The sequence below is a fragment of the Schistocerca cancellata genome, chromosome 12, assembly GCF_023864275.1.
Source record: "Schistocerca cancellata isolate TAMUIC-IGC-003103 chromosome 12, iqSchCanc2.1, whole genome shotgun sequence".
Lineage (NCBI taxonomy): Eukaryota > Metazoa > Arthropoda > Insecta > Orthoptera > Acrididae > Schistocerca > Schistocerca cancellata.
In genome coordinates, this window is record NC_064637.1 from 127,318,351 (window position 1) to 127,344,619 (window position 26,269).

The 26,269-nt window shown below is 48.7% G+C and overlaps 1 protein-coding gene across 3 annotated transcripts in view; it reads left to right on the forward strand.

The window, feature by feature from the left end:
• The window catches only part of LOC126109715 (F-box/LRR-repeat protein fbxl-1-like), a 141,812-nt gene that overhangs the window by 29,028 nt on the left and 86,515 nt on the right, over positions 1-26,269 (forward strand). For 2 of the 3 annotated variants that reach the window (XM_049914769.1, XM_049914770.1), the window contains exon 2: positions 4,258-4,706. The exons of the other annotated variant lie outside the window; for it this stretch is intronic. In XM_049914769.1, coding sequence (XP_049770726.1) covers positions 4,291-4,706 — 416 coding nt within the window. In that variant the 5' untranslated portion in view covers positions 4,258-4,290. The remainder of the gene's footprint in view (positions 1-4,257; positions 4,707-26,269) is intronic. 3 annotated transcript variants of the gene reach the window in all.

The following is a 26,269-nucleotide window of genomic DNA, read 5'->3' on the forward strand; positions in this document are numbered from 1 at the left end:
ACTGGATTTGGCAAGGTTATTTTAAGGGGTGGCCGGATGCTCTTCCTGTCGCCACCCTGTACCCTCCTCCCCCCCCCCCCCCCGGGATGGATGTGGTGTACCCCAGCTGTCTGCATAAAGTGTAATCCATGGAATAGTGCGAACGTGTTCTGATGTCTGCAAGTCGTGTAACTGAGGTGGGACGTGGGGACCAGCCCGGTATTTACCTACTGGGATGTGGAAAACCGCCTAAAAACCACATCCAGGCTGGCTGGCACACTGGCCTTCGTCGGTAATCCGCCGGGTGAATTCGATCCGGGGCTGGCGCACCTACCCGAGTCCAGGAAGCAAAGGTGCTCTCGGCTAACCTGGCGGGTCACAAAAGACGTTCAATATTGTTTATAAATTAAATTCTCAGAATTGTTTGAGAATACAGGTAGGAAGGAGATGGCACTGTAATTAGGTGTTAGGTAGTTACACTTTTATAAAATTGGTGATATACTACAATGACGTGAAGAAAGTCATGGGATAGCAATACGCACATATACAGGCGGCGGTAGTGTCACTTGCACAAGATACACTCCTGGAAATGGAAAAAAGAACACATTGACACCGGTGTGTCAGACCCACCATACTTGCTCCGGACACTGCGAGAGGGCTGTACAAGCAATGATCACACGCACGGCACAGCGGACACACCAGGAACCGCGGTGTTGGCCGTCGAATGGCGCTAGCTGCGCAGCATTTGTGCAACGCCGCCGTCAGTGTCAGCCAGTTTGCCGTGGCATACGGAGCTCCATCGCAGTCTTTAACACTGGTAGCATGCCGCGACAGCGTGGACGTGAACCGTATGTGCAGTTGACGGACTTTGAGCGAGGGCGTATAGTGGGCATGCGGGAGGCCGGGTGGACGTACCGCCGAATTGCTCAACACGTGGGGCGTGAGGTCTCCACAGTACATCGATGTTGTCGCCAGTGGTCGGCGGAAGGTGCACGTGCCCGTCGACCTGGGACCGGACCGCAGCGACGCACGGATGCACGCCAAGACCGTAGGATCCTACGCAGTGCCGTAGGGGACCGCACCGCCACTTCCCAGCAAATTAGGGACACTGTTGCTCCTGGGGTATCGGCGAGGACCATTCGCAACCGTCTCCATGAAGCTGGGCTACGGTCCCGCACACCGTTAGGCCGTCTTCCGCTCACGCCCCAACATCGTGCAGCCCGCCTCCAGTGGTGTCGCGACAGGCGTGAATGGAGGGACGAATGGAGACGTGTCGTCTTCAGCGATGAGAGTCGCTTCTGCCTTGGTGCCAATGATGGTCGTATGCGTGTTTGGTGCCGTGCAGGTGAGCGCCACAATCAGGACTGCATACGACCGAGGCACACAGGGCCAACACCCGGCATCATGGTGTGGGGAGCGATCTCCTACACTGGCCGTACACCACTGGTGATCGTCGAGGGGACACTGAATAGTGCACGGTACATCCAAACCGTCATCGAACCCATCGTTCTACCATTCCTAGACCGGCAAGGGAACTTGCTGTTCCAACAGGACAATGCACGTCCGCATGTATCCCGTGCCACCCAACGTGCTCTAGAAGGTGTAGGTCAACTACCCTGGCCAACAAGATCTCCGGATCTGTCCCCCATTGAGCATGTTTGGGACTGGATGAAGCGTCGTCTCACGCGGTCTGCACGTCCAGCACGAACGCTGGTCCAACTGAGGCGCCAGGTGGAAATGGCATGGCAAGCCGTTCCACAGGACTACATCCAGCATCTCTACGATCGTCTCCATGGGAGAATAGCAGCCTGCATTGCTGCGAAAGGTGGATATACACTGTACTAGTGCCGACATTGTGCATGCTCTGTTGCCTGTGTCTATGTGCCTGTGGTTCTGTCAGTGTGATCATGTGATGTATCTGACCCCAGGAATGTGTCAATAAAGTTTCCCCTTCCTGGGACAATGAATTCACGGTGTTCTTATTTCAATTTCCAGGAGTGTATAAAAGGGCAGTGCATTGGCGAAACTGTCATTTGTTCTGGTGATTCATGTGAAAGGCTCTCCGACGTGATTATGGCCGCACGACAGGAATTAACAGACTCTGTACGCGGAATGGTACTTGGAGGTAGACACATGGGACATTCCATTTCGGAAATCGTCAGGTAATTCAATATTCCGATATCCACAGTGTCAAGAGTCCGCCGAGAATACCACATTTCAGTCATTACCTCTGACCACGGGCAACGCAGTGGCTGACCGCATTCACTTAACGTCCGAGAGCAGCGGCGTCTGCGTAGAGTTGTCAGTTCTAACAGACAAGCAACACTGCGTGGAATAACCGAAAAAAATCTAAGTGGGACGTACGACGAACGTATGTGTTAGGACAGAGCGGTGAAATTTGGCATTGATGGGCTGTGGCAGTAGCGCGAGTGCCTTTGTCAACATCACGACATCGCCCGCAGCGCCCCACCTGCGCTCATGATCACATCGGTTGGATACTAGAGGACTGGAAAACCGTGGCCTGGTCACATGTTTCCCGCTTTCCTTTGGCAACAGCTAATGGGGGGTTTCCAGTATGACGCAGACTGCACAAGGAACCATAATGCTGTTGGCTTCGCTTACGTGGAATGGAGCGGGTTCTCTGTCAAACCGACCATTGACTGCAAATGGTTATTTTTTGATTATTTGGAGAGTATTTGTAACAATTCATAGAGCTCATGGTCCCAAACATGTCACCAGGCCGCAGTTGTTTGTGATTGGTTTGAAGAACATTATCGACACTTAAAACTTTGAGGTTCGCCGATGACGTAATTCTGTCAGAGATGGCAAAGGACTTGGAAGAGCAGTTGAACGGAATGGACAGTGTCTTGAAAGGAGGGTATAAGATGGACATCAACAAAAGCAAAACGAGGATAATGGAATGTAGTTGAGTTAACTCGGGTGATGCTGAGGGAATTAGTTTAGGAAATGAGACATTTAAAGCAGTAAAGGAGTTTTGCTATTTGGGGAGCAAAATAACTGATGATGGTCGAAGTAGAGAGGATATAAAATGTAGACTGACAATGGCAAGGAAAGCGTTTCTGAAGAAGAGAAATTTGTTAACATCGAGTATAGATTTAAGTGTCAGGAAGTCGTTTCTGAAAGTAGTTGTATGGAGTGTAGCCATGTATGGAAGTGAAATATGGACGATAAATAGTTTAGACAAGAAGAGAATAGAAGCTTTCGAAATGTGGTGCTACAGAAGAATGCTGAAGATTAGACGGGTAGATCACATAACTAATGATGAGGTATTGAATAGAATTGGGGAGAAGAGGAGTTTATGGCACAACTTGACTAGAAGATCGGTTGGTAGGACATGTTCTGAGGCATCAAGGGATCACCAATTTAGTACTGGAGGGCAGCGTGGAGGGTAAAAATCGTAGAGGGAGACCAAGAGATGAATACACTAAGCAGATTCAGAAGGATGTAGGCTGCAGTAGGTACTGGGAGATGAAGAAGCTTGCACAGGATAGAGTAGCATGGCGAGCTGCATCAAACCAGTCTCAGGACTGAAGACCACAACAACAACATGGACAACTCGAACAAATGAATTGGCTTTCCATATTGGCCGACGTGAATCGTATCGAACATTTATGTAACATAATGGAGTGATCAGTTCGTGCACAAAATCCGGCACTGGCCATACTTTCGCAGCTATGGACGGCTATAGAGGCAGTATGGCTCAGTATTTCTGCAGGGGACTTCCAACGACCTGTTCAGTCCATGGCACGTAGTCTTGCTGGACTATGCTGGGGAAAAGGAGGTTCCACAGGGTATCAGGAGGTCTCCCATCACCTTTGGCATCTCAGTGTATATCATCCTACAAAATCACCAAAGGAAGGAGATTGTGTAATCTACTATCCTACAGCCCGCATCTCGTGGTCGTGCGGTAGCGTTCTCGCTTCCCACGCCCGGGTTCCCGGGTTCGATTCCCGGCCCGGTCAGGGATTTTCTCTGCCTCGTGATGGCTGGGTGTTGTGTGCTGTCCTTAGGTTAGTTAAGTTTAAGTAGTTCTAAGTTCTAGGGGACTTATGACCACAGCAGTTGAGTCCCATAGTGCTCAGAGCCATTTGAACCATACTATCCTACAACCTGTACACTTGTGATGACAGTCTGTATAGCTAGCACTGCTGTTTTTCTATGGTGCTTTGACACTGTGTTAAGAACGACAGTATTTATGTAAGTTCTCCATTTTTTATTTCTAATATGTTTTTGTAACGTTTTCTCTCCTATTTACAGTGCCAACAAGTATTTCTAACGGATGTCCATGTCATGGGCTCCTACCCAACACGTTGCAGCTCCCTGAGCGATGAAAGTGAATTCAGCAGTGATACAACTTCAGAACCTGAACAAAGTGAAGGGTGTTACGCGCCAGATGATGAAGCGTGTTCGAGTAGTACATCGAGCCAAGCATCTCTCTCAGCTGTCTGTTCCGGTCTCAGCAGTGCAGTCAAACTGCAGTCCCAACAAGAGTTGGAAGCGAGTGTTTGCGATGTGCCTGACAGCACAGCATGCAGCTTGGACGCCTGGCGTGTTAGCATTGATGACCTGCCGGACGAGATACTGATAAAAATCTTTTCTCACATGTCTTTCAGTGAGCTGGTGGACGTGATACAGAAAGTGTGCACCCGGTGGAAGAGGCTGTCACAAGATGCATATTTGTGGTCTGACAAGACGTATTTTATAACGTAAGAAATCTGTCGCTTTATAAAATGAAATTTCTTATAGCTGTATGCCAGAAGAGAATATTCAGAAATAACATTTTCTTGTAATCTGGTACAGATATGAAATGTGTAAATCCTCTCTTTTCGGGATGGTTGTTGCGAGTATTTTTGTATTATATTCAAATGAGCTTCAGTTCTATAATTGTACGAAAAGCATTTAAACCAACCTTCTGTAGTCAGTCTTGTGAATCATATGAATGGTTTTTGTTTTATGTCTGACTGGTGTAGCGCCCGTTGCTTCGCTTGCGTAGGCTGTTGTGGTCAGTACAGAGTTTTTTTTTATCTTCAAGCGAATATTTTCGCTGTTCACAAACTGCAACACCTTCTAAACTATTCACGATAATTAAAGGCATACAACGATGGTCCTTTGCCACTGTGCTTATGATCAAAGAGCAACTCTGGTAGCTGCAGACCAAGGTTTTTGTTGTGCCTTTTGCGATTTGTGGTGATATTTCCATAGAAACTATCATCCCCTTACACACACTTCTTTCTATCTAACCGAGAAGTAAAAATACCACTTGAAAAGTTTTAGCTTAATAATATTTTGCGCTACTGGCCATTAAAATTGCTGCACCGAGAAGAAATGCAGATGGCAAACGGGTATTCATTGGACTAATATATTATACTAGAACCGACATGTGATTACATTTTCACGCAGTTTCGGTGCATAGATCTGGAGAAATCAGTACCCAGAATAACCACCTCTGGCCGTAATAACGGCCTGGATACGCCTGGGCATTGAGTCAAACAGAGCTTGGATGGCGTGTACAGGTACAGCTGCCCATGCAGCTTCAACACGATACCACAGGTCATCAAGAGTAGTGACTGGCGTATTGTAATGAGTCAGTTGCTCGGCAACCATTGAGCAGACGTTTTCAGTTGGTGAGAGATCTGAAGAATGTGCTGGCCAGGGCAGCAGTCGAACATTTTCTGTATCCAGAAAGGCCCGTACAGGACCTGCAACATGCGGTCGCCCATTATCCTGCTGAAATGTAGGTTTTCGCAGAGATCGAATTAAGGGTAGAGCCACGGGTTGTAACACATCTGAATTGTAACGTCCACTCTTGAAAGTGCCGTCAATGCGAACAAGAGGTGACCGAGACGTGTAACCAATGGCACCCCATACCATCACGCCGGGTGATACGCCAGTATGGCGATGACGAATACACGCTTCAAATATGCGTTCACCGTGATGTCGCCAAACAAGTATGCGACCATCATGATTCTGTAAACAGAACCTGGATTCATCCGAAAAAATGACGTTTTGCCATTCGTGCACCGAGGTTCGTCGTCGAGTACACCATCGCAGGCGCTCCTGTCTGTGATGCAGCGTCAAGGGTAACCGCAGCCGTGGTCTCTGAGCTGGTAGTCCATGCTGCTGCAAACGTCGTCGAACTGTTCATGCAGATGGTTGTTGTCTTGCAAACTTGGCTGCACGATCCGCTACAGCCATGCGGATAAGATGCCTGTCATCTGGACTGCTAGTGATACGAGGCCGTTGGGATCCAGCACGGCGTTCCGTATTACCCTCCTGAACCCACCGATTCCATATTCTGATAAAGGTCATTGGATCCCGACCAACGCGAGCAGCAATGTCGCGATACGATAAACCGCAATCGCAATAGGCTACAATCCGACATTTATCAAAGTCGGAAACGAGATGGTACGCATTTCTCCTCTTACACGAGGCATCACTACAACGTTTCACCAGGCAACGCCGGTCAACTGCTTTTTGTGTATGAGAAATCGGTTGGGAACTTTCCTCATGTCAGCACGTTGTAGGTGTCGCCACCGGCGCCAACCTTGTGTGAATGCTCTGAAAAGCTAATCATTTGCATATCACAGCATCCTCTTCCTGTCGGTTAATTTTCGCGTCTGTAGCACGTCATTTTCGTGGTGTAGCAATTTTGATGGGTAGTAGTGTAATATAACCAAATATTTTCTTAAAAATTTTCAACCCCTACTCCACCCTCTTAGCGGTTGGATTTCCAAAACCAGTACAACACGTACTTTTTTTGTAACTAAGAAGTCAAATACCAATTTTTATAGATATGCCTTGAAAATACTGTAGTAGTTCTTTAATAACGACTTATTTAAAGGAACTTTCAGGCACTATTTCACGGCCATAGAGGTTAAATTTCCAAAATCAGGTGAAACATATATTTTATTATTTCCGGTAGAGAAAACAGATACACATTTTCGGGGATCTAGCTTCAAAATTGCCTTAATGGCGACATATTTTCAAAATTCTTTCCTCCTCTATTTCACCCCCTTAGGAGTGAAATTTCGAATACTTTCTTCTTAAGCGACGTCTGCACTATAAGATCAACACTCTGTCCAAATTTCAAGTTTCTATTCTTAGTGTTTTTGGGCTGGGCGGTAATGAGCCAGCCAAGACAGGACGCTGTCCTTCATACGCGTACGGATTATCGTAATTTACCACCGCTCTCACCTTACATTCGCATATCTGTTTAATACGTGTTTCCTAACTATTTTTTTAAACCGAAAGCTTCCTGAGTACATAATTTTAGACTTGAGCATTTACTGATTTAGCTGCAATTTTGTAGATGGCACTGAACTCTCTTTTTTTACTCCCAATAACATATGTGGAAGAATCGGGTTCTCACTTTGGTTAAAAATCAAAGTGCAAATTGTATTCTTCTTTCTTTTATTACATTTCACACTTCTTTGTCCACTATCTCTACAAAATTCATTAAAGGTCTTCTAATTGTAGGATTTCATATTTTCATTTCAAATGAATTCTACAGTAACCTCTGTGCGAGCATATACAACTTCTTGCAATGAGGTCCCCCTCAGAACGTATGTGCCGTGAAATGTTGGCACCAAAACAACGAAAATGAATACAAATGGGTGACTTATGATAAAATTAATTATTGTAATTGTTGTGACTTGGCAAGACAGCCAAGTCACAATGAGAGGAAGCCGAAAGGCACGCGTTAAGCTCACGCAGATTGGCGTGAGGTCTGGAACAGTTAAAGGAATTAATAGTTGCAAATAAAGTACGTAGTTGATGTAATACTTACTTAACTTTAATCCACAATTGTAGAACATCTCTCTTGACGGTACATGTTATAACCACAATATAAAATAATATCAAATGCTATGGCGCCTTGCTAGGTCGTAGCAAATGACGTAGCTGTAGGCTATGCTACTATCGTCTCGGCAAATGAGAGCGTAGTTGTCAGTGATCCATCTCTGGCTAAGTCGGCTGTGCAACTGGGGCGAGTGCTAGGACGACTCTCTAGACCTGCCGTGTGGTGGCGCTCGGTCTGCAATCACTGACAGTGGCGACACGCGGGTCCGACGTATACCAATGGCCCGCGGCCGATTTAAAGGCTACCACCTACCAAGTGTGGTGTGTGGCGGTGACACCACAGTAATCTGTATTACCATACTTTTGATACAATTAGTCCTAATTTATAATTTTACATCAAATATTTTTGGCGGAATTTTCTTGGACTGTAATTCATCTGACCTCGGAATTGTAATGGTCTACTCATTATTCTGAATTTCAGTAGACAAAGTCCAAAAGTTAGTTCAACGGTCTTTTGAATGCAGTTGTCAACAGCTGTTGAGAATATGTCCTTTGGTATCACTACCTGTTTTGATTAATAACCATCACCACAGTATGAAAGTGAAAGGAACCTTTCTATTACACTATCAGATCAAGCCTACGTCAACATCGCTGTTTAATGTGGAATTAACCTCTACACGTCACAAGCCACTGAGCCAGCAGGATTGAAGGAGACCTGGAGCATTGTGTTGTCAGTACAGAAGCAGTAACAAGAGCATGGGTTTGTCAGGAGAGCTTAGTGACTTTGAGTGTAGACAGGTCATTGGATGTCACCCAAGTAAAAAATTCATTCACCAGGGGCCCTGCAAATGCTGTCTAAGTCGACTGTTGGTGACAAGATAATGAACTGGAAACACAAAGGAACAATTACAGCTGAACCAAGACCAGGTAGACCTCATATAAAGATGGACAGGGATCGCTGAGAATTGTGAAGGGTGGCTGTAAAAAAATCACAGGATAACGGTGGAAGGAAACACTCGTGTGCTCCAAAGTGCTACTGGCAGTCCATCTAGCACAGTAGCCGTATGTTGGGAGTTTTGGTCGAGCAGCACGAGCCTCACATTTCTGTAATTAATGGTAAGTGACCCCTGAGTTGGTTAAAGAGTGGATACTGGATGGGTGGAGCAAGTGATTTGGAGTTACGTGTCATGCTAGATACGGCAATGAGGAATAGCTCAGTAGGCAGTACAGTTGAGGACAATCGCAGAAGTAGGAAAGAAAAGCGTAAGTACAAAGAAGGTAACTGCAAGAAACTATGGGTAGCAGAAGAAACACATCAGTTGATCGCTGAAAGAAGAAAGTACGAAAATGTACAATGAAACTCAGGAATACAGAAATACAAGTCGCTGAGGAACAAAAAAATTGGAAGTGCAGGGAAGCTAAGACGAAATGGCTACATGAAAAATACACTATGTGATCGAAAGTATCCCGACATCTGGCTGAAAATGACTTACAAGTTCGTGGAGCTCTCCATCGCTAATGCTGGAATTCAGTGTGGCGTTAGCCCACTCTCAGCCTTGATGACTACTTCCACTTTAAAAATGTTTAAATGTGTGTGAATTCTTAAGGGGCCAAACTGATGATGTTATCGGTCCCTAGACTTACACACTACTTATACTAACTTATACTAAGAACAACACATACACCCATGCCCGAGGGAGGACTCGAACCTCCGGCGGGAGGAGCCACACAACCCATGACATGGCGCCTCAAACCGCACGGCCACTCCGCGCGGCCCACTCTCACAGGCATACGTTCAATGAGGTGCTGGAAGGTTTCTTGGTGAATGGCAGCCCATTCTTCACGGAGTGCTGCACTGAGGAGAGGTATCGGTATCGGTCGGTGAGGGCTGGCCCGAAGTCGGCGTTATAAAACATCCCAAAGGTGTTCTATAGGATTCAGGTCAGGACTCTGTGCAGACCAGTCCATTACAGGGATGTTATTGTCGCGTAACCACTCCGCCACAGGCCGTGCATTATCAAAAGGTGCAATCGCCATCTCCGAATTGCTCTTCAACAGTGGGAAGCAAGAAGGTGCTTAAAACATCAATGTAGGCCTGTGCTGTGATAGTGCGACGCACAACAACAAGGGGTGCGAGCCCCCTCCATGAAAAACACGACTACACCATAACACCACCGACACCGAATTTTACTGTTGCCACGACCCACGATGGCAGATGAGGTTCACCGGGGCTTCGTCATACCCACGCCCTGCCATCGGATCGCCACTTTGTGTACCGTGATTCGTCACTTCACACAACGTTTTCCCACTGTCCAATCGTCCAACGTTTACGCTCCTTACACCAAGCGAGGCGTCGTTTGGCATTTACCGGCGTGATGTGTGGCTTATGAGCAGCCTCTCGACCATGAAATCCACGTTTTCTCAGCCCCCGCCCAACTGCCATAGTACTTGCAGTGGATTCTGAGGCAGTTTGGAATTCCTGTGTGATGATCTGGGTAGATGTCTGCCTATTACACATTACGACCCTCTTCGACTGTCGGCGGTTTCTGTCAGTCAACAGACGAGGTCGGCCTGCACAGTTTTGCGCTGAATGTGTCCCTTCACGTTTCCACCTCACTATCGCATAGGAAACAGTGGACCTATGGATGTTTAGGGATGTGGAAATCCCGCGTACAGACGTATGACACAAGTGGCACCCGGTCACCTGCCCACGTTCGAAGTCTGTGAGTTCCGCGGAGCGCCCCATCCTGCTCTCTCACGATGCCTAATGACTATTGAGGTCGCTGAAATGGAGTACCTCATAGCAGGTGGCAGCACAACGCACCTAATATGAAAAACATATACTTTTGGGGGTGTCCAGATACTTTTGATCACATAGTGTATGAATAAATCGAAAAAGAAATGATTGTCGGATGAACTGATTCAGCATACAGGAAAGTCATAATAAACTTCGGTGAAATTAAAACCTAGGTGGTAACATTAAAAGTGCAATGGAAATTCCACTTTTAAGTGCAGAGGAGAGAGCTGATAGGTGGAAAGAGTACGTTGAAGGCCTCTACGAAGGGGAATATTTGTCTGATGTAATAGAAAAAAAATGAGTCGATTTAGAAGGGAATCCAGTATTTGAATCAGAATTTAAGAGAGCTTTGGTTGACTTGTGATCAAATAAGGCAGAACGGATAAATAACATTCCATCAGAATTTCTAAAATCATGGTGGGAACTGGCGACAAAACGACTTTTCACATTGTTTTCTCCGAAGTTTATTATGACTTTCCTGTATGCTGAATCAGTTCATCCGACAATCATTTCTTTTTCGATTTATTCGTACACTATGTGATCAAAAGTATCCGGACACCCCCAAAAGTATATGTTTTTCATATTAGATGCGTTGTGCTGCCACCTACTGTGAGGTACTCCATCTGACTTTCGGAGAAATACACTCCTGGAAATTGAAATAAGAACACCGTGAATTCATTGTCCCAGGAAGGGGAAACTTTATTGACACATTCCTGGGGTCAGATACATCACATGATCACACTGACAGAACCACAGGCACATAGACACAGGCAACAGAGCATGCACAATGTCGGCACTAGTACAGTGTATATCCACCTTTCGCAGCAATGCAGGCTGCTATTCTCCCATGGAGACGATCGTAGAGGTGCTGGATGTAGTCCTGTGGAACGGCTTGCCATGCCATTTCCACCTGGCGCCTCAGTTGGACCAGCGTTCGTGCTGGACGTGCAGACCGCGTGAGACGACGCTTCATCCAGTCCCAAACATGCTCAATGGGGGACAGATCCGGAGATCTTGCTGGCCAGGGTAGTTGACTCACACCTTCTAGAGCACGTTGGATGGCACGGGATACATGCGGACGTGCATGGTCCTGTTGGAACAGCAAGTTCCCTTGCCGGTCTAGGAATGGTAGAACGATGGGTTCGATGACGGTTTGGATGTACCGTGCACTATTCAGTGTCCCCTCGACGATCACCAGTGGTGTACGGCCAGTGTAGGAGATCGCTCCCCACACCATGATGCCGGGTGTTGGCCCTGTGTGCCTCGGTCGTATGCAGTCCTGATTGTGGCGCTCACCTGCACGGCGCCAAACACGCATACGACCATCATTGGCACCAAGGCAGAAGCGACTGTCATCGCTGAAGACGACACGTCTCCATTCGTCCCTCCATTCACGCCTATCGCGACACCACTGGAGGCGGGCTGCACGATGTTGGGGCGTGAGCGGAAGACGGCCTAACGGTGTGCGGGACCGTAGCCCAGCTTCATGGAGACGGTTGCGAATGGTCGTCGCCGATACCCCAGGAGCAACAGTGTCCCTAATTTGCTGGGAAGTGGCGGTGCGGTCCCCTACGGCACTGCGTAGGATCCTACGGTCTTGGCGTGCATCCGTGCGTCGCTGCGGTCCGGTCCCAGGTCGTGCACCTTCCGCCGACCACTGGCGACAACATCGATGTACTGTGGAGACCTCACCCCCCACGTGTTGAGCAATTCGGCGGTACGTCTACCCGGCCTCCCGCATGCCCACTATACGCCCTCGCTCAAAGTCCGTCAACTGCACATACGGTTCACGTCCACGCTGTCGCGGCATGCTACCAGTGTTAAAGACTGCGATGGAGCTCCGTATGCCACGGCAAACTGGCTGACACTGACGGCGGCGGTGCACAAATGCTGCGCAGCTAGCGCCATTCGACGGCCAACACCGCGGTTCCTGGTGTGTCCGCTGTGCCGTGCGTGTTATCATTGCTTGTACAGCCGTCTCGCAGTGTCCGGAGCAAGTATGTTGGGTCTGACACACCGGTGTCAATGTGTTCTTTTTTCCATTTCCAGGAGTGTATCATCCATACAATTCCGAAGACTGCAAGAGCTGGCAAGTGGTAGAATTACTGCACAATCAGTTTAACAGCTCGTGCATCCACGTTTCTGACAAGAATAATATATAGAAGCATGTAAAAGAAAATTGAGGACGTGTTATATGACAATCAATTTGGCTTTAGAAAAGGTAACGGCACCAGGGAGGCTATTCTGATGTTGCGATTGATAATGGAAGCAAGACTAAAGAAAAATCTGGACACGTTCATAGGATTTGGCGATCTGGAGAGAGCGTCGACAATGTAAAATGATGCAAGCTATTCGAAATTCTGAGAAAAATAGGGGTAAGCTATAGGGAGAGACGGGTAATATACAATATGTACAAGAGTCAAGAGGAAATAATAAGAATGGACGCGCATTTTATAGAAAGCAGAGCCGTAAGACATTCAGTAGGACTAGGGTCACTAAGCCTTTGCAGTGTTCAAGCCAACCTATGAGTTTATGCCAGCTTAACCTACTTTTCCTATTAGAGAAATGTGCTAATGTCATTGAAAAAAGGCTTTTAACATTTATTCTAACAAAGAGCTGTGTGCTATTTTATGCATGGCAGAAGTAAATAGACTCCTTAAATGTATGGGGAACCATGTTGTACTAAATTTGGAAGATGAAAGATATGAATTGGAAAATGAAAGTTGTTGAAATCATCCTGACTTCTATTCATTATTCTGGTGATAAATTTTTCTAGCACGAATACGAAATGGAAAGTTATGGAACTAAGGCCAAGTGTCATCACTAATTACACCAGTTTGATGCACATTGTTTTTGCTTTGTACATGGGGCTTTGTGAAATGCAAAGCTGAAATAAAAGCTGGAAACATTTCATATCTTGCAACAGGGAGCCTCCAACGCTGAAGCGCCGAAGAAACTGGTAGAGGCATGTGTATTCAAATACCGGCCGGGGTGGCCGAGCGGTTCTAGGCGCTACAGTCTGGAGCCGAGGGACTGCTACGGTCGCAGGTTCGAATCCTGCCTCGGGCATGGATGTGTGTGATGTCCTTAGGTTGGTTAGGTTTAATTAGTTCTAAGTTCTAGGGGACTGGTGACCACAGCAGTTAAGTCCCATAGTGCTCAGAGCCATCTGAACCACTTGTATTCAAATACAGAGATATGTTAACAGGCGTAATACGGAGCTGCGGTCGGCAACGCCTATATAAAACAAAAAGTGTATGGCGCAGTTGTTAGATCGGTTACTCATCATAGTGTGTAGGCTTTCACGGCCGGCGTCTTCAGTAATTAATCGAGAGTAATGAAGCCAGCCAGAGATACACTCCTGGAAATGGAAAAAAGAACACATTGACACCGGTGTGTCAGACCCACCATACTTTGCTCCGGACACTGCGAGAGGGCTGTACAAGCAATGATAACACGCACGGCACAGCGGACGCACCAGGAACCGCGGTGTTGGCCGTCGAATGGCGCCAGATGCGCAGCATTTGTGCACCGCCGCCGTCAGTGTCAGCTAGTTTACCGTGGCATGTGGCTGTTCCAACAGGACAATGCACGTCCGCATGTATCCCGTGCCACCCAACGTGCTCTAGAAGGTGTAAGTCAACTACCCTGGCCAGCAAGATCTCCGGATCTGTCCCCCATTGAGCATGTTTGGGACTGGGTGAAGCGTCGTCTCACGCGGTCTGCACGTCCAGCACGAACGCTGGTCCAACTGAGGCGCCAGGTGGAAATGGCATGGCAAGCCGTTCCACAGGACTACATCCAGCATCTCTACGATCGTCTCCATGGGAGAATAGCAGCCTGCATTGCTGCGAAAGGTGGATATACACTGTACTAGTGCCGACATTGTGCATGCTCTGTTGCCTGTGTCTATGTGCCTGTGGTTCTGTCAGTGTGATCATGTGATGTATCTGACCTCAGGAATGTGTCAATAAAGTTTCTCCTTCCTGGGACAATGAATTCACGGTGTTCTTATTTCAATTTCCAGGAGTGTAGTTTTACTGTTGACAACACGTGACGAGTGGTGGTGCCCTCTACACGCTCTATATAAACAGGAGCTCCACGGCCTAGCAGCCAGTCGTAGACTCACCTCAGATGACGTTGCCCGCAGCTGGCAACGAAACGTCAGGGAGAAGTATTTCTACTATTGGACCACGGCCTCTTAGCCCGGAAGTTTTAATTACTGAGATCGGTTACTGCTGCTAAAATGGCAGGTTATCCAGATTTAAGTGCGTCTGAAGGTGGTGACTTAGTCGGCGCACGAGAGATAGGACACAGAATCTCCGAGGTAAAGATAAAGTGAGGATTTTCCCCTACGACCATTTCACGAGTGTACCATGAATATCAGGAATTCGGTAAAATATGAAATCTCAGACATAGCTGCGGGCGGAAAAAGAACCTGCAAGAACGGGACCTACGATGACTGAAGAGAGTCGTTCAACGTGACACGAGTGCAACCCTTCCACAAATTGCTGCAGATTTCAGTGCTGGACCAAGTGTCAGCCTTCGAACCATTCAACGAAACGTCATCGATATGGGCTTTCGGAGCAGAAGGACCACTCGTGCACCCTTGATGACTGCACGACACAAAGCTTTACGCCTCGCCTGGGCCCGTCAGCACCGACTTTGAACTGTTGATGACTGGAAACATGTTGCCTGCTCGGACGAGTCTCGTTTCAAATTGTATTGACCAGATGGATGTATGTGGGTATGGAGACAACCTCATGAATCCACGGACCCTGCATATCGCCAGTGGACTGTTCAGGCTGATGGAGGCTCTGTAATGGTGTGGGGCGTGTGCAGTTGGAGTGCTATTGGATCCCTGATAGTCTAGATACGACTCTTAGGTGACTCGTATGTAAGCATCCTGTCTGATCAGCTGCATCCATTCATGTCCATTGTGCATTCCGACGGACTTCGGCAATTCAAAGAGGAGATTGCGACACCCAACACTTCCAAAGTTTGCTATAGAGTGGCTCCAGGGACCATGGAGGTAGAATAAGGGAAGATGGCGCTACAGACTTACGCCGTACATTGTTTTGAAGCCAATGGGCGGCGCCTGCCGCCATGTTGGATCCACCAAAACATTAGCAGAGGAGTGTTTACAATTGGTTCTTGTTCGTTATTTCTGTCTTGTGCACGTGATATTTATGTTATATAGTAAATGTTACACTGTTTTAGAGAACAACACAGCATAAGGAACGCAACTTCAAACGTTTTTCTGGTCTTAAATGCGTATTCGATACAGTAATACGACACGAAAATATGACGCTTCTGGCCTCAGTACTATAATTCCTTTTTGTTTATACACTTCGAAAAACCGAGAAGAGAAGTATGTGCTATGAAAAGCGTTCTTTCGTAATCCATTTCTATTCACTTTCATTGTGTTTGTGTCGATAATTGATAAAGCCAGAACTCCAAAAGCAATGATTGATAGTTTAGAGGCACCGATTTGTATTCGTTGCATTTTAAAGTCAAATGCAAATTTTAAATGTTCAAGTTTGCAATAAACTTACCTTATTTCCTTTGGTGTCCCATAGATGTATGCAAGGATGATATAAACAAGCCAGCTGTCATGACATAAAATGAAAGATTCGTTAAATTACGAAGAAAAAGAACGAAATTTAAGATTGTCAGGCCCATTGTAGTTTACACATCTGCTTTGTTCTTAAATTGTGCCTTCCAAGTGACATTCAGTGTGGCAAATAGCAGCAATCTACAGGGTAACACGACAACAAAGTGAATTAGCCTGGAATTAGATAGGGAACATTGCTTTAACAAATATGCAACCCTTTAAGTACTTATAATTTAACCACTGTAACAGGTGTTCCACACATTTTACTGAAGATTTAATTAACTACATGTAGTTACGTTACTTTTATATCAAATTATCGCATTTTAAAACATTAGTCCCCATTTCCAGGATGTTTCTTGCCAGGACTTTTCAGTTACTTCGGAATAACCAAACACTGAAAACCCAGTGTATTGCTCACCTCCAGAGAGTTCTTCGTGTTGGATTGATAGGAAATCTAAAGTCAAATCACAGAAATTCAGTCCTGAGACTGGTTTGATTCAGCTCTCCATGCTACTCTATCCTGTCCAAGCTTCTTCATCTCCCAGTACCTACTGTAGCCTACATCCCTCTGAATCTGCTTAGTTTATTCATTTCTTGGTCTTCCTCTACGATTTTTATGCTCCACGCTGCCCTCCAATACTAAATTGGTGATCCCTCGATGTCTCGGAACATGTCCTACCAACCGATCCCTTCTTCTAGTCAAGTTGTGCCACAAACTCCTCCCCAATTCTATTCAATATTAGTAGTGATATACCCACCTAATCTTCAGCATTCTTCTGTAGCACCACATTTCGAAAGCTTCTATTCTCTCCTTGTCGTCGATGTTTCACTTCCATACATGGCTACACTCCATACAAATACTTTCAGAAACGACTGCCTGACACTTAAATCAATTCTCGTTGTTAACAAATTTCTTCAGAAACGCTTTCCTTGCCGTTGCAAGTCTACATATTATATCCTCTCTACTTCGACCATCATCAGTTATTTTGCTCCCCAAATAGCAAAACTCCTTTTCAAGTATATATACGAAAACAGCGCTTAAATAAGTACACTTACGAATGAAATGTGATTTGTTTAAACTTTAGACTACAATCAGAACGATTAGTACATCCATAAGCGACGCAAGCCGGCATTTTTTTTATCGAAACACTTCACGACTACACGGAATCAAACCACCAGAAGCGAATGTTTTGGGGTAGCTAACATGGCGGATCTTCACTTGGGTCGGCTTCAAGTTTGTGACGTCATGACAACTCCTCTTATTTTTACCTCCATGCCAGGGACACTCTTCTGAGTTTAAACACTTCCGCTGGCCACCAAACTCTCCAGACATGAACATTATTGAGCATATCTGCGATGCCTTGCAACGTCCTGTCGAGAAGAGAACCCCCGTACTCTTACCGATTTATGGACAGCCCTGCAGGATTCATGGTGTCAGTTCCCTCCAGCTCTACTTCAGACGTCAGTCGAGTCCATACCTCGTCGTTCTGCGGCCCTTCTGCATGCTGGTGGGGTCATACACCATACATTGCCGGCCGGCGTGGCCGAGCGGTTCTAGGCGCTACAGTCGGGAACCGCGCGACCGCTACGGTCGCAGGTTCGAATCCTGCCTCGGACATGGATGTGTGTGATGTCCTTAGGTTGGTTAGGTTTAAGTAGTTCTAAGTTCTAGGGGACTGATGACCTCAGAAGTTCAGTCCCATAGTGCTCAGAGCCATCTGAAACATTTTTGAACCATACACCATATTAGGCAGGTGTACCAGTTTCTTTGACTTTTCAGTGAAATTTAAATATACTACAGTTGGATAAAAAGTAGTGGAAACATTACTGTAACGTGAAAGATGTGCATAGAGTGGCATGCGCGCTGATAATACACTCCTGGAAATTGAAATAAGAACACCGTGAATTCATTGTCCCAGGAAGGGGAAACTTTATTGACACATTCCTGGGGTCAGATACATCACATGATCACACTGACAGAACCACAGGCACATAGACACAGGCAACAGAGCATGCACAATGTCGGCACTAGTACAGTGTATATCCACATTTCGCAGCAATGCAGGCTGCTATTCTCCCATGGAGACGATCGTAGAGATGCTGGATGTAGTCCTGTGGAACGGCTTGCCATGCCATTTCCACCTGGCGCCTCAGTTGGACCAGCGTTCGTGCTGGACGTGCAGACCGCGTGAGACGACGCTTCATCCAGTCCCAAACATGCTCAATGGGGGACAGATCCGGAGATCTTGCTGGCCAGGGTAGTTGACTTACACCTTCTTGAGCACGTTGGGTGGCATGGGATACATGCGGACGTGCATTGTCCTGTTGGAACAGCAAGTTCCCTTGCCGGTCTAGGAATGGTAGAACGATGGGTTCGATGACGGTTTGGATGTACCGTGCACTATTCAGTGTCCCCTCGACGATCACCAGTGGTGTACTGCGAGTGTAGGAGATCGCTCCCCACCCCATGATTCCGGGTGTTGGCCTGTGTGCCTCGGTCGTATGCAGTTCTGATTGTGGCGCTCACCTGCACGGCGCCAAACACGCATACGACCATCATTGGCACCGAGGCAGAAGCGACTCTCATCGCTGAAGACGACACGTCTCCATTCGTCCGTCCATTCACGCCTGTCGCGACACCACTGGAGGCGGGCTGCACTATGTTGGGGCGTGAGCGGAAGACGGCCTAACGGTGTGCGGGACCGTAGTCCAGCTTCATGGAGACGGTTGCGAATGGTCCTCGCCGATACCCCAGGAGCAACAGTGTCCCTAATTTGCTGGGAAGTGGCGGTGCTGTCCCCTACGGCACTGCGTAGGATCCTACGGTCTTGGCGTGCATCCGTGCGTCGCTGCGGTCCGGTCCCAGGTCGACGGGCACGTGCACCTTCCGCCGACCACTGGCGACAACATCGATGTACTGTGGAGACCTCACGCCCCACGTGTTGAGCAATTCGGCGGTACGTCCACCCGGCCTCCCGCATGCCCACTATACGCCCTCGCTCAAAGTCCGTCAACTGCACATACGGTTCACGTCCACGCTGTCGCGGCATGCTACCAGTGTTAAAGACTGCGATGGAGCTCCGTATGCCACGGCAAACTGGCTGACACTGACGGCGGCGGTGCACAAATGCTGCGCAGCTAGCGCCATTCGACGGCCAACACCGCGGTTCCTGGTGTGTCTGCTGTGCCGTGCGTGTGATCATTGCTTGTACAGCCCTCTCGCAGTGTCCGGAGCAAGTATGGTGGGTCTGACACACCGGTGTCAATGTGTTCTTTTTTCCATTTCCACGAGTGTATACTACAGTTGGATAAAAAGTAGTGGAAACATTACTGTAACGTGAAAGATGTGCATAGAGTGGCATGCGCGCTGATAATAGGTCATCTGCAGTGAGCGGCGACCGCTGTGTTTGAGTTAGTTGCTGTGTGTACTGTCTGAAAGGGTGCGACTTCAGTTCGAACGACCTAAACATGCATGGATCTAGATTGAAGTAGCACATGGCGAGAGCACACAACAATGCTTTCTGGGAATGCGTGGTGCGTGTCGTGATGCAACATTGTGGTGGGTGAAAGTGTTTCGGGAAACCAGGGATGTCATCCGAGATGGGACGGGATGAACGTCCCATGGACATGACAACTGAACTCGCTGCCTCCCTGTTGTATGTGGGTCGCTGACGGGCTGCATCCCACCATCCTCCATGACAGTGCACGATGCCGCTTGTCGAATACTGACCAGGAGATCCTGCATAGTCCGCCGCTCGTGGTCGTGCGGTAGCGTTCTCGCTTCCCGCGCCCGGGTTCCCGGGTTCGATTCCCGGCGGGGTCAGGGATTTTCTCTGCCTAGTGATGACTGGATGTTGTGTGATGTCCTTAGGTTAGTTAGGTTTAAGTAGTTCTACGTCCTAGGGCACTGGTGACCATAGATGGGTGTTGTGTGATGTCCTTAGGTTAGTTGGGTTTAAGTAGTTCTACGTCCTAGGGCACTGATGACCATAGATGTTAAGTCCCATAGTGCTCAGAGCCATTTTTTGAACCAGATCCTGAATATGTGGCTGTGTGAGATATTGGAACAATCACCATATTCAGCTGGCCGGGGTGGCCGTGCGGTTCTAGGCGCTACAGTCTGGAACCGCGCGACCGCTACGGTCGCAGGTTCGAATCCTGCCTCGGGCATGGATGTGTGTGATGTCCTTAGTTAGGTTTAAGTAGTTCTAAGTTCTAGGGGACTGATGACCTCAGCAATTAAGTCCCATAGTGCTCAGAGCCATTTTTGAATCCCCATATTCACCTAACATGAGTCCGTTTGGTTACGACCTATTCGCCAAAATGGAGAAAACTCTTCGTGGCGTACACTACAATACAGGAGACAACATCGTCCATTCCGCAGAGCGGTCCTTGCGACCTGGCAGTGGAGGTGGACACGCTGGCGCTGTACAGCGCCTTCCAGCGATTATATTCTGGACAAATACATTGATCAGCCAAATCATTGTGACCTCTGTCCGTCGCGACGTTGGATACTGCCTGGTGGCATTGTGGGATCGTGGCACGGTAACAAAAGTTTGTAAGCGGGGCAGACACAGGTGGGGGATGACCCTAGCGAAGATATGGGCTGCAAATGGGGAAATCCTTTGAGATAGGCGCCTCTGTCAAAGGGCAGATTATTATTACGCAGAGCGTGTGAACGAGAAACTCGAAAACGGCGAAGCTGGCCGAATGTTCACGTGCTGCAGTCGTGAGCATCTACGGGAAAAGGTAAAAGGACATTGGAACCGCCACTAAGTGCTAAATGGCTGGATGTCCACGACTCTACACTGAACGCGGGGTTCGTAAGCTTGTCTGATCTGTAAAGTAGGATCGACAGCGATCTGTGTTACAAGCGTTTGTAACACGCCTTTCATAGTGTATTGTTGAACACGTAGTTCCACTACAGACCATCCTTGTGTGTTCAGATGTTGACCCAATGACATCGTAAGTTACGATTGCAGTGGGCACGGGAGCATCGGGATTCGACGTCGATCACTGGAAACGTGTTGGTTCTTCGGGTGACTCACATTTCTGCTAAACTAGGTCGGTGATCGTCTCCACAAACGCCGTCATCGAAGTGAACGGCGGCTCGAAACGTGCAGCGTGCCACGGACGCAGACTGGCTGGAGCAATGTTATGCTGTGGGAGACATCCTCCTGAGCTTGCACGCGACCTGTGGTAGTAATCGAAGACAGGCTGTCAGCTTCGAACCATCTGCATCCCTTCACGCTTGATGTCTCCCCCAACGGCGATGTCATCTTTCAGCAGTATAATTGTCCGTGCCACGGACGCAGGCTGGCCGGAGCAGTGTTATGCTGTGGGAGACATCCTCCTGAGCTTGCACAGGACCTGTGGTAGTAATCGAAGACAGGCTGTCAGCTTCGAACCATCTGCATCCCTTCACGCTTGATGTCTCCCCTAACGGCGATGTCATCTTTCAGCAGTATAATTGTCCATGCCATGGACGCAGGCTGGCCGGAGCAGTGTTATGCTGTGGGAGACATCCTCCTGCGCTTACACGCGACCTGTGGTAGTAATCAAAGACAGGCTGTCAGCTTTGAACCATCTGCATCCCTTCATGCTTGACGTCTCCCCCAATGGTGATGTCATCTTTCAGCAGTATAATTGTCTGTGCCACGGACGCAGGCTGGCCGGAGCAGTGTTATGCTGTGGGAGAAATCCTCCTGAGCTTGCACGCGACCTGTAGTAGTAATCGAAGACAGGCTGTCAGCTTCGAACCATCTGCATGCCTTCACATTTGACGTCTTCCCCAATCGCGCTGTCATCTTTCAGCAGTATAATTGTCTGTGCCACGGACGCAGGCTGGCCGGAGCAGTGTTATGCTGTGGGAGACATCCTCCTGCGCTTGCACGCGACCTGTGGTAGTAATCAAAGACAGGCTGTCAGCTTTGAACCATCTGCATCCCTTCATGCTTGACGTCTCCCCCAATGGTGATGTCATCTTTCAGCAGTATAATTGTCTGTGCCACGGACGCAGGCTGGCCGGAGCAGTGTTATGCTGTGGGAGACATCCTCCTGAGCTTGCACAGGACCTGTGGTAGTAATCAAAGACAGGCTGTCAGCTTTGAACCATCTGCATCCCTTCATGCTTGACGTCTCCCCCAACGGCGATGTCATCTTTCAGCAGTATAATTGTCCATGCCACGGACGCAGGCTGGCCGGAGCACTGTTATGCTGTGGGAGACATCCTCCTGCACTTGCACGCGACCTGTGGTAGTAATCAAAGACAGGCTGTCAGCTTTGAACCATCTGCATCCCTTCATGCTTGACGTCTCCCCCAATGGTGATGTCATCTTTCAGCAGTATAATTGTCTGTGCCACGGACGCAGGCTGGCCGGAGCAGTGTTATGCTGTGGGAGACATCCTCCTGAGCTTGCACAGGACCTGTGGTAGTAATCGAAGACAGGCTGTCAGCTTTGAACCATCTGCATCCCTTCATGCTTGACGTCTCCCCCAACGGCGATGTCATCTTTCAGCAGTATAATTGTCCATGCCATGGACGCAGGCTGGCCGGAGCAGTGTTATGCTGTGGGAGACATCCTCCTGCGCTTGCACGCGACCTGTGGTAGTAATCAAAGACAGGCTGTCAGCTTTGAACCATCTGCATCCCTTCACGCTTGATGTCTCCCCCAACGGCGATGTCATCTTTCAGCAGTATAATTGTCTGTGCCACGGACGCAGGCTGGCCGGAGCAGTGTTATGCTGTGGGAGACATCCTCCTGCGCTTGCACGCGACCTGTGGTAGTAATCAAAGACAGGCTGTCAGCTTTGAACCATCTGCATCCCTTCATGCTTGACGTCTCCCCCAATGGTGATGTCATCTTTCAGCAGTATAATTGTCTGTGCCACGGACGCAGGCTGGCCGGAGCAGTGTTATGCTGTGGGAGACATCCTCCTGAGGTTGCACAGGACCTGTGGTAGTAATCGAAGACAGGTTGTCAGCTTTGAACCATCTGCATCCCTTCATGCTTGATGTCTCCCCCAACGGCGATGTCATCTTTCAGCAGTATAATTGTCCATGCCATGGACGCAGGCTGGCCGGAGCAGTGTTATGCTGTGGGAGACATCCTCCTGCGCTTGCACGCGACCTGTGTTAGTAATCAAAGACAGGCTGTCAGCTTTGAACCATCTGCATCCCTTCATGCTTGACGTCTCCCCCAATGGTGATGTCATCTTTCAGCAGTATAATTGTCTGTGCCACGGACGCAGGCTGGCCGGAGCAGTGTTATGCTGTGGGAGACATCCTCCTGCGTTTGCACGCGACCTGTGGTAGTAATCAAAGACAGGCTGTCAGCTTTGAACCATCTGCATCCCTTCACGCTTGATGTCTCCCCCAACGGCGATGTCATCTTTCAGCAGTATAATTGTCCATGCCACGGACGCAGGCTGGCCGGAGCAGTGTTATGCTGTGGGAGACATCCTCCTGAGCTTGCACAGGACCTGTGATAGTAAACAAAGACAGGCTGTCAGCTTTGAACCATCTGCATCCCTTCACGCTTGACGTCTCCCCCAACGGCGATGTCATCTTTCAGCAGTATAATTGTCCATGCCATGGACGCAGGCTGGCCGGAGCAGTGTTATGCTGTGGGAGACATCCTCCTGCGCTTGCACGCGACCTGTGGTAGTAATCAAAGACAGGCTGTCAGCTTTGAACCATCTGCATCCCTTCATGCTTGACGTCTCCCCCAATGGCGATGTCATCTTTCAGCAGTATAATTGTCTGTGCCACGGACGCAGGCTGGCCGGAGCACTGTTATGCTGTGGGAGACATCCTCCTGCACTTGCACGCGACCTGTGGTAGTAATCAAAGACAGGCTGTCAGCTTTGAACCATCTGCATCCCTTCATGCTTGACGTCTCCCCCAATGGTGATGTCATCTTTCAGCAGTATAATTGTCTGTGCCACGGACGCAGGCTGGCCGGAGCAGTGTTATGCTGTGGGAGACATCCTCCTGAGCTTGCACAGGACCTGTGGTAGTAATCGAAGACAGGCTGTCAGCTTTGAACCATCTGCATCCCTTCATGCTTGACGTCTCCCCCAACGGCGATGTCATCTTTCAGCAGTATAATTGTCCATGCCATGGACGCAGGCTGGCCGGAGCAGTGTTATGCTGTGGGAGACATCCTCCTGCGCTTGCACGCGACCTGTGGTAGTAATCAAAGACAGGCTGTCAGCTTTGAACCATCTGCATCCCTTCATGCTTGACGTCTCCCCCAATGGTGATGTCATCTTTCAGCAGTATAATTGTCTGTGCCACGGATGCAGGCTGGCCGGAGCAGTGTTATGCTGTGGGAGACATCCTCCTGCGCTTGCACGCGACCTGTGGTAGTAATCGAAGACAGGCTGTCAGCTTTGAACCATCTACATCCCTTCATGCTTGACGTCTCCCCCAACGGCGATGTCATCTTTCAGCAGTATAATTGTCCATGCCATGGACGCAGGCTGGCCGGAGCAGTGTTATGCTGTGGGAGACATCCTCCTGCGCTTGCACGCGACCTGTGGTAGTAATCAAAGACAGGCTGTCAGCTTTGAACCATCTGCATCCCTTCACGCTTGATGTCTCCCCCAACGGCGATGTCATCTTTCAGCAGTATAATTGTCTGTGCCACGGACGCAGGCTGGCCGGAGCAGTGTTATGCTGTGGGAGACATCCTCCTGCGCTTGCACGCGACCTGTGGTAGTAATCAAAGACAGGCTGTCAGCTTTGAACCATCTGCATCCCTTCATGCTTGACGTCTCCCCCAATGGTGATGTCATCTTTCAGCAGTATAATTGTCTGTGCCACGGACGCAGGCTGGCCGGAGCAGTGTTAAGCTGTGGGAGACATCCTCCTGAGCTTGCACGCGACCTGTAGTAGTAATCGAAGACAGGCTGTCAGCTTCGAACCATCTGCATGCCTTCCCATTTGACGTCTTCCCCAACGGCGCTGTCATCTTTCAGCAGTATAATTGTCTGTGCCACGGACGCAGGCTGGCCGGAGCAGTGTTATGCTGTGGGAGACATCCTCCTGCGCTTGCACGCGACCTGTGGTAGTAATCGAAGACAGGCTGTCAGCTTCGAACCATCTGCATCCCTTCACGCTTGATGTCTCCCCCAACGGCGATGTCATCTTTCAGCAGTATAATTGTCCATGCCATGGACGCAGGCTGGCCGGAGCAGTGTTATGCTGTGGGAGACATCCTCCTGCGCTTGCACGCGACCTGTGGTAGTAATCAAAGACAGGCTGTCAGCTTTGAACCATCTGCATCCCTTCATGCTTGACGTCTCCCCCAATGGTGATGTCATCTTTCAGCAGTATAATTGTCTGTGCCACGGACGCAGGCTGGCCGGAGCAGTGTTATGCTGTGGGAGACATCCTCCTGAGCTTGCACGCGACCTGTAGTAGTAATCAAAGACAGGCTGTCAGCTTCGAACCATCTGCGTGCTTCACAATTGACGTCTTCCCCAACGGCGATGTCATCTTTCAGCAGTATAATTGTCCGTGCCATGGACGCAGGCTGGCCGGAGCAGTGTTATGCTGTGGGAGATATCATCCTGAGCTTGCACGCGACCTGTGGTAGTAATCGAAGACAGGCTGTCAGCTTCGAACCATCTGCATGCCTTCACATTTGACGTCTTCCCCAACGGCGTTGTCATCTTTCAGCAGTATAATTGTCCGTGCCATGGACGCAGGCTGGCCGGAGCAGTGTTATGCTGTGGAAGACATCATCCTGCGCTTGCACGCGACCTGTGGTAGTAATCGAAGACAGGCTGTCAGCTTCGAACCATCTGCATGCCTTCACATTTTACGTCTTCCCCAACGGCGTTGTCATCTTTCAGCAGTATAATTCTCCGTGCCACGGACGCAGGCTGGCCAGAGCAGTGTTATGCTGTGGAAGACATCCTCCTGCGCTTGCACGCGACCTGTGGTAGTAATCGAAGACAGGCTGTCAGCATCGAACCATCTGCATGCCTTCACATTTGACGTCTTCCCCAACGGCGTTGTCATCTTTCAGCAGTATAATTGTCTGTGCCACGGA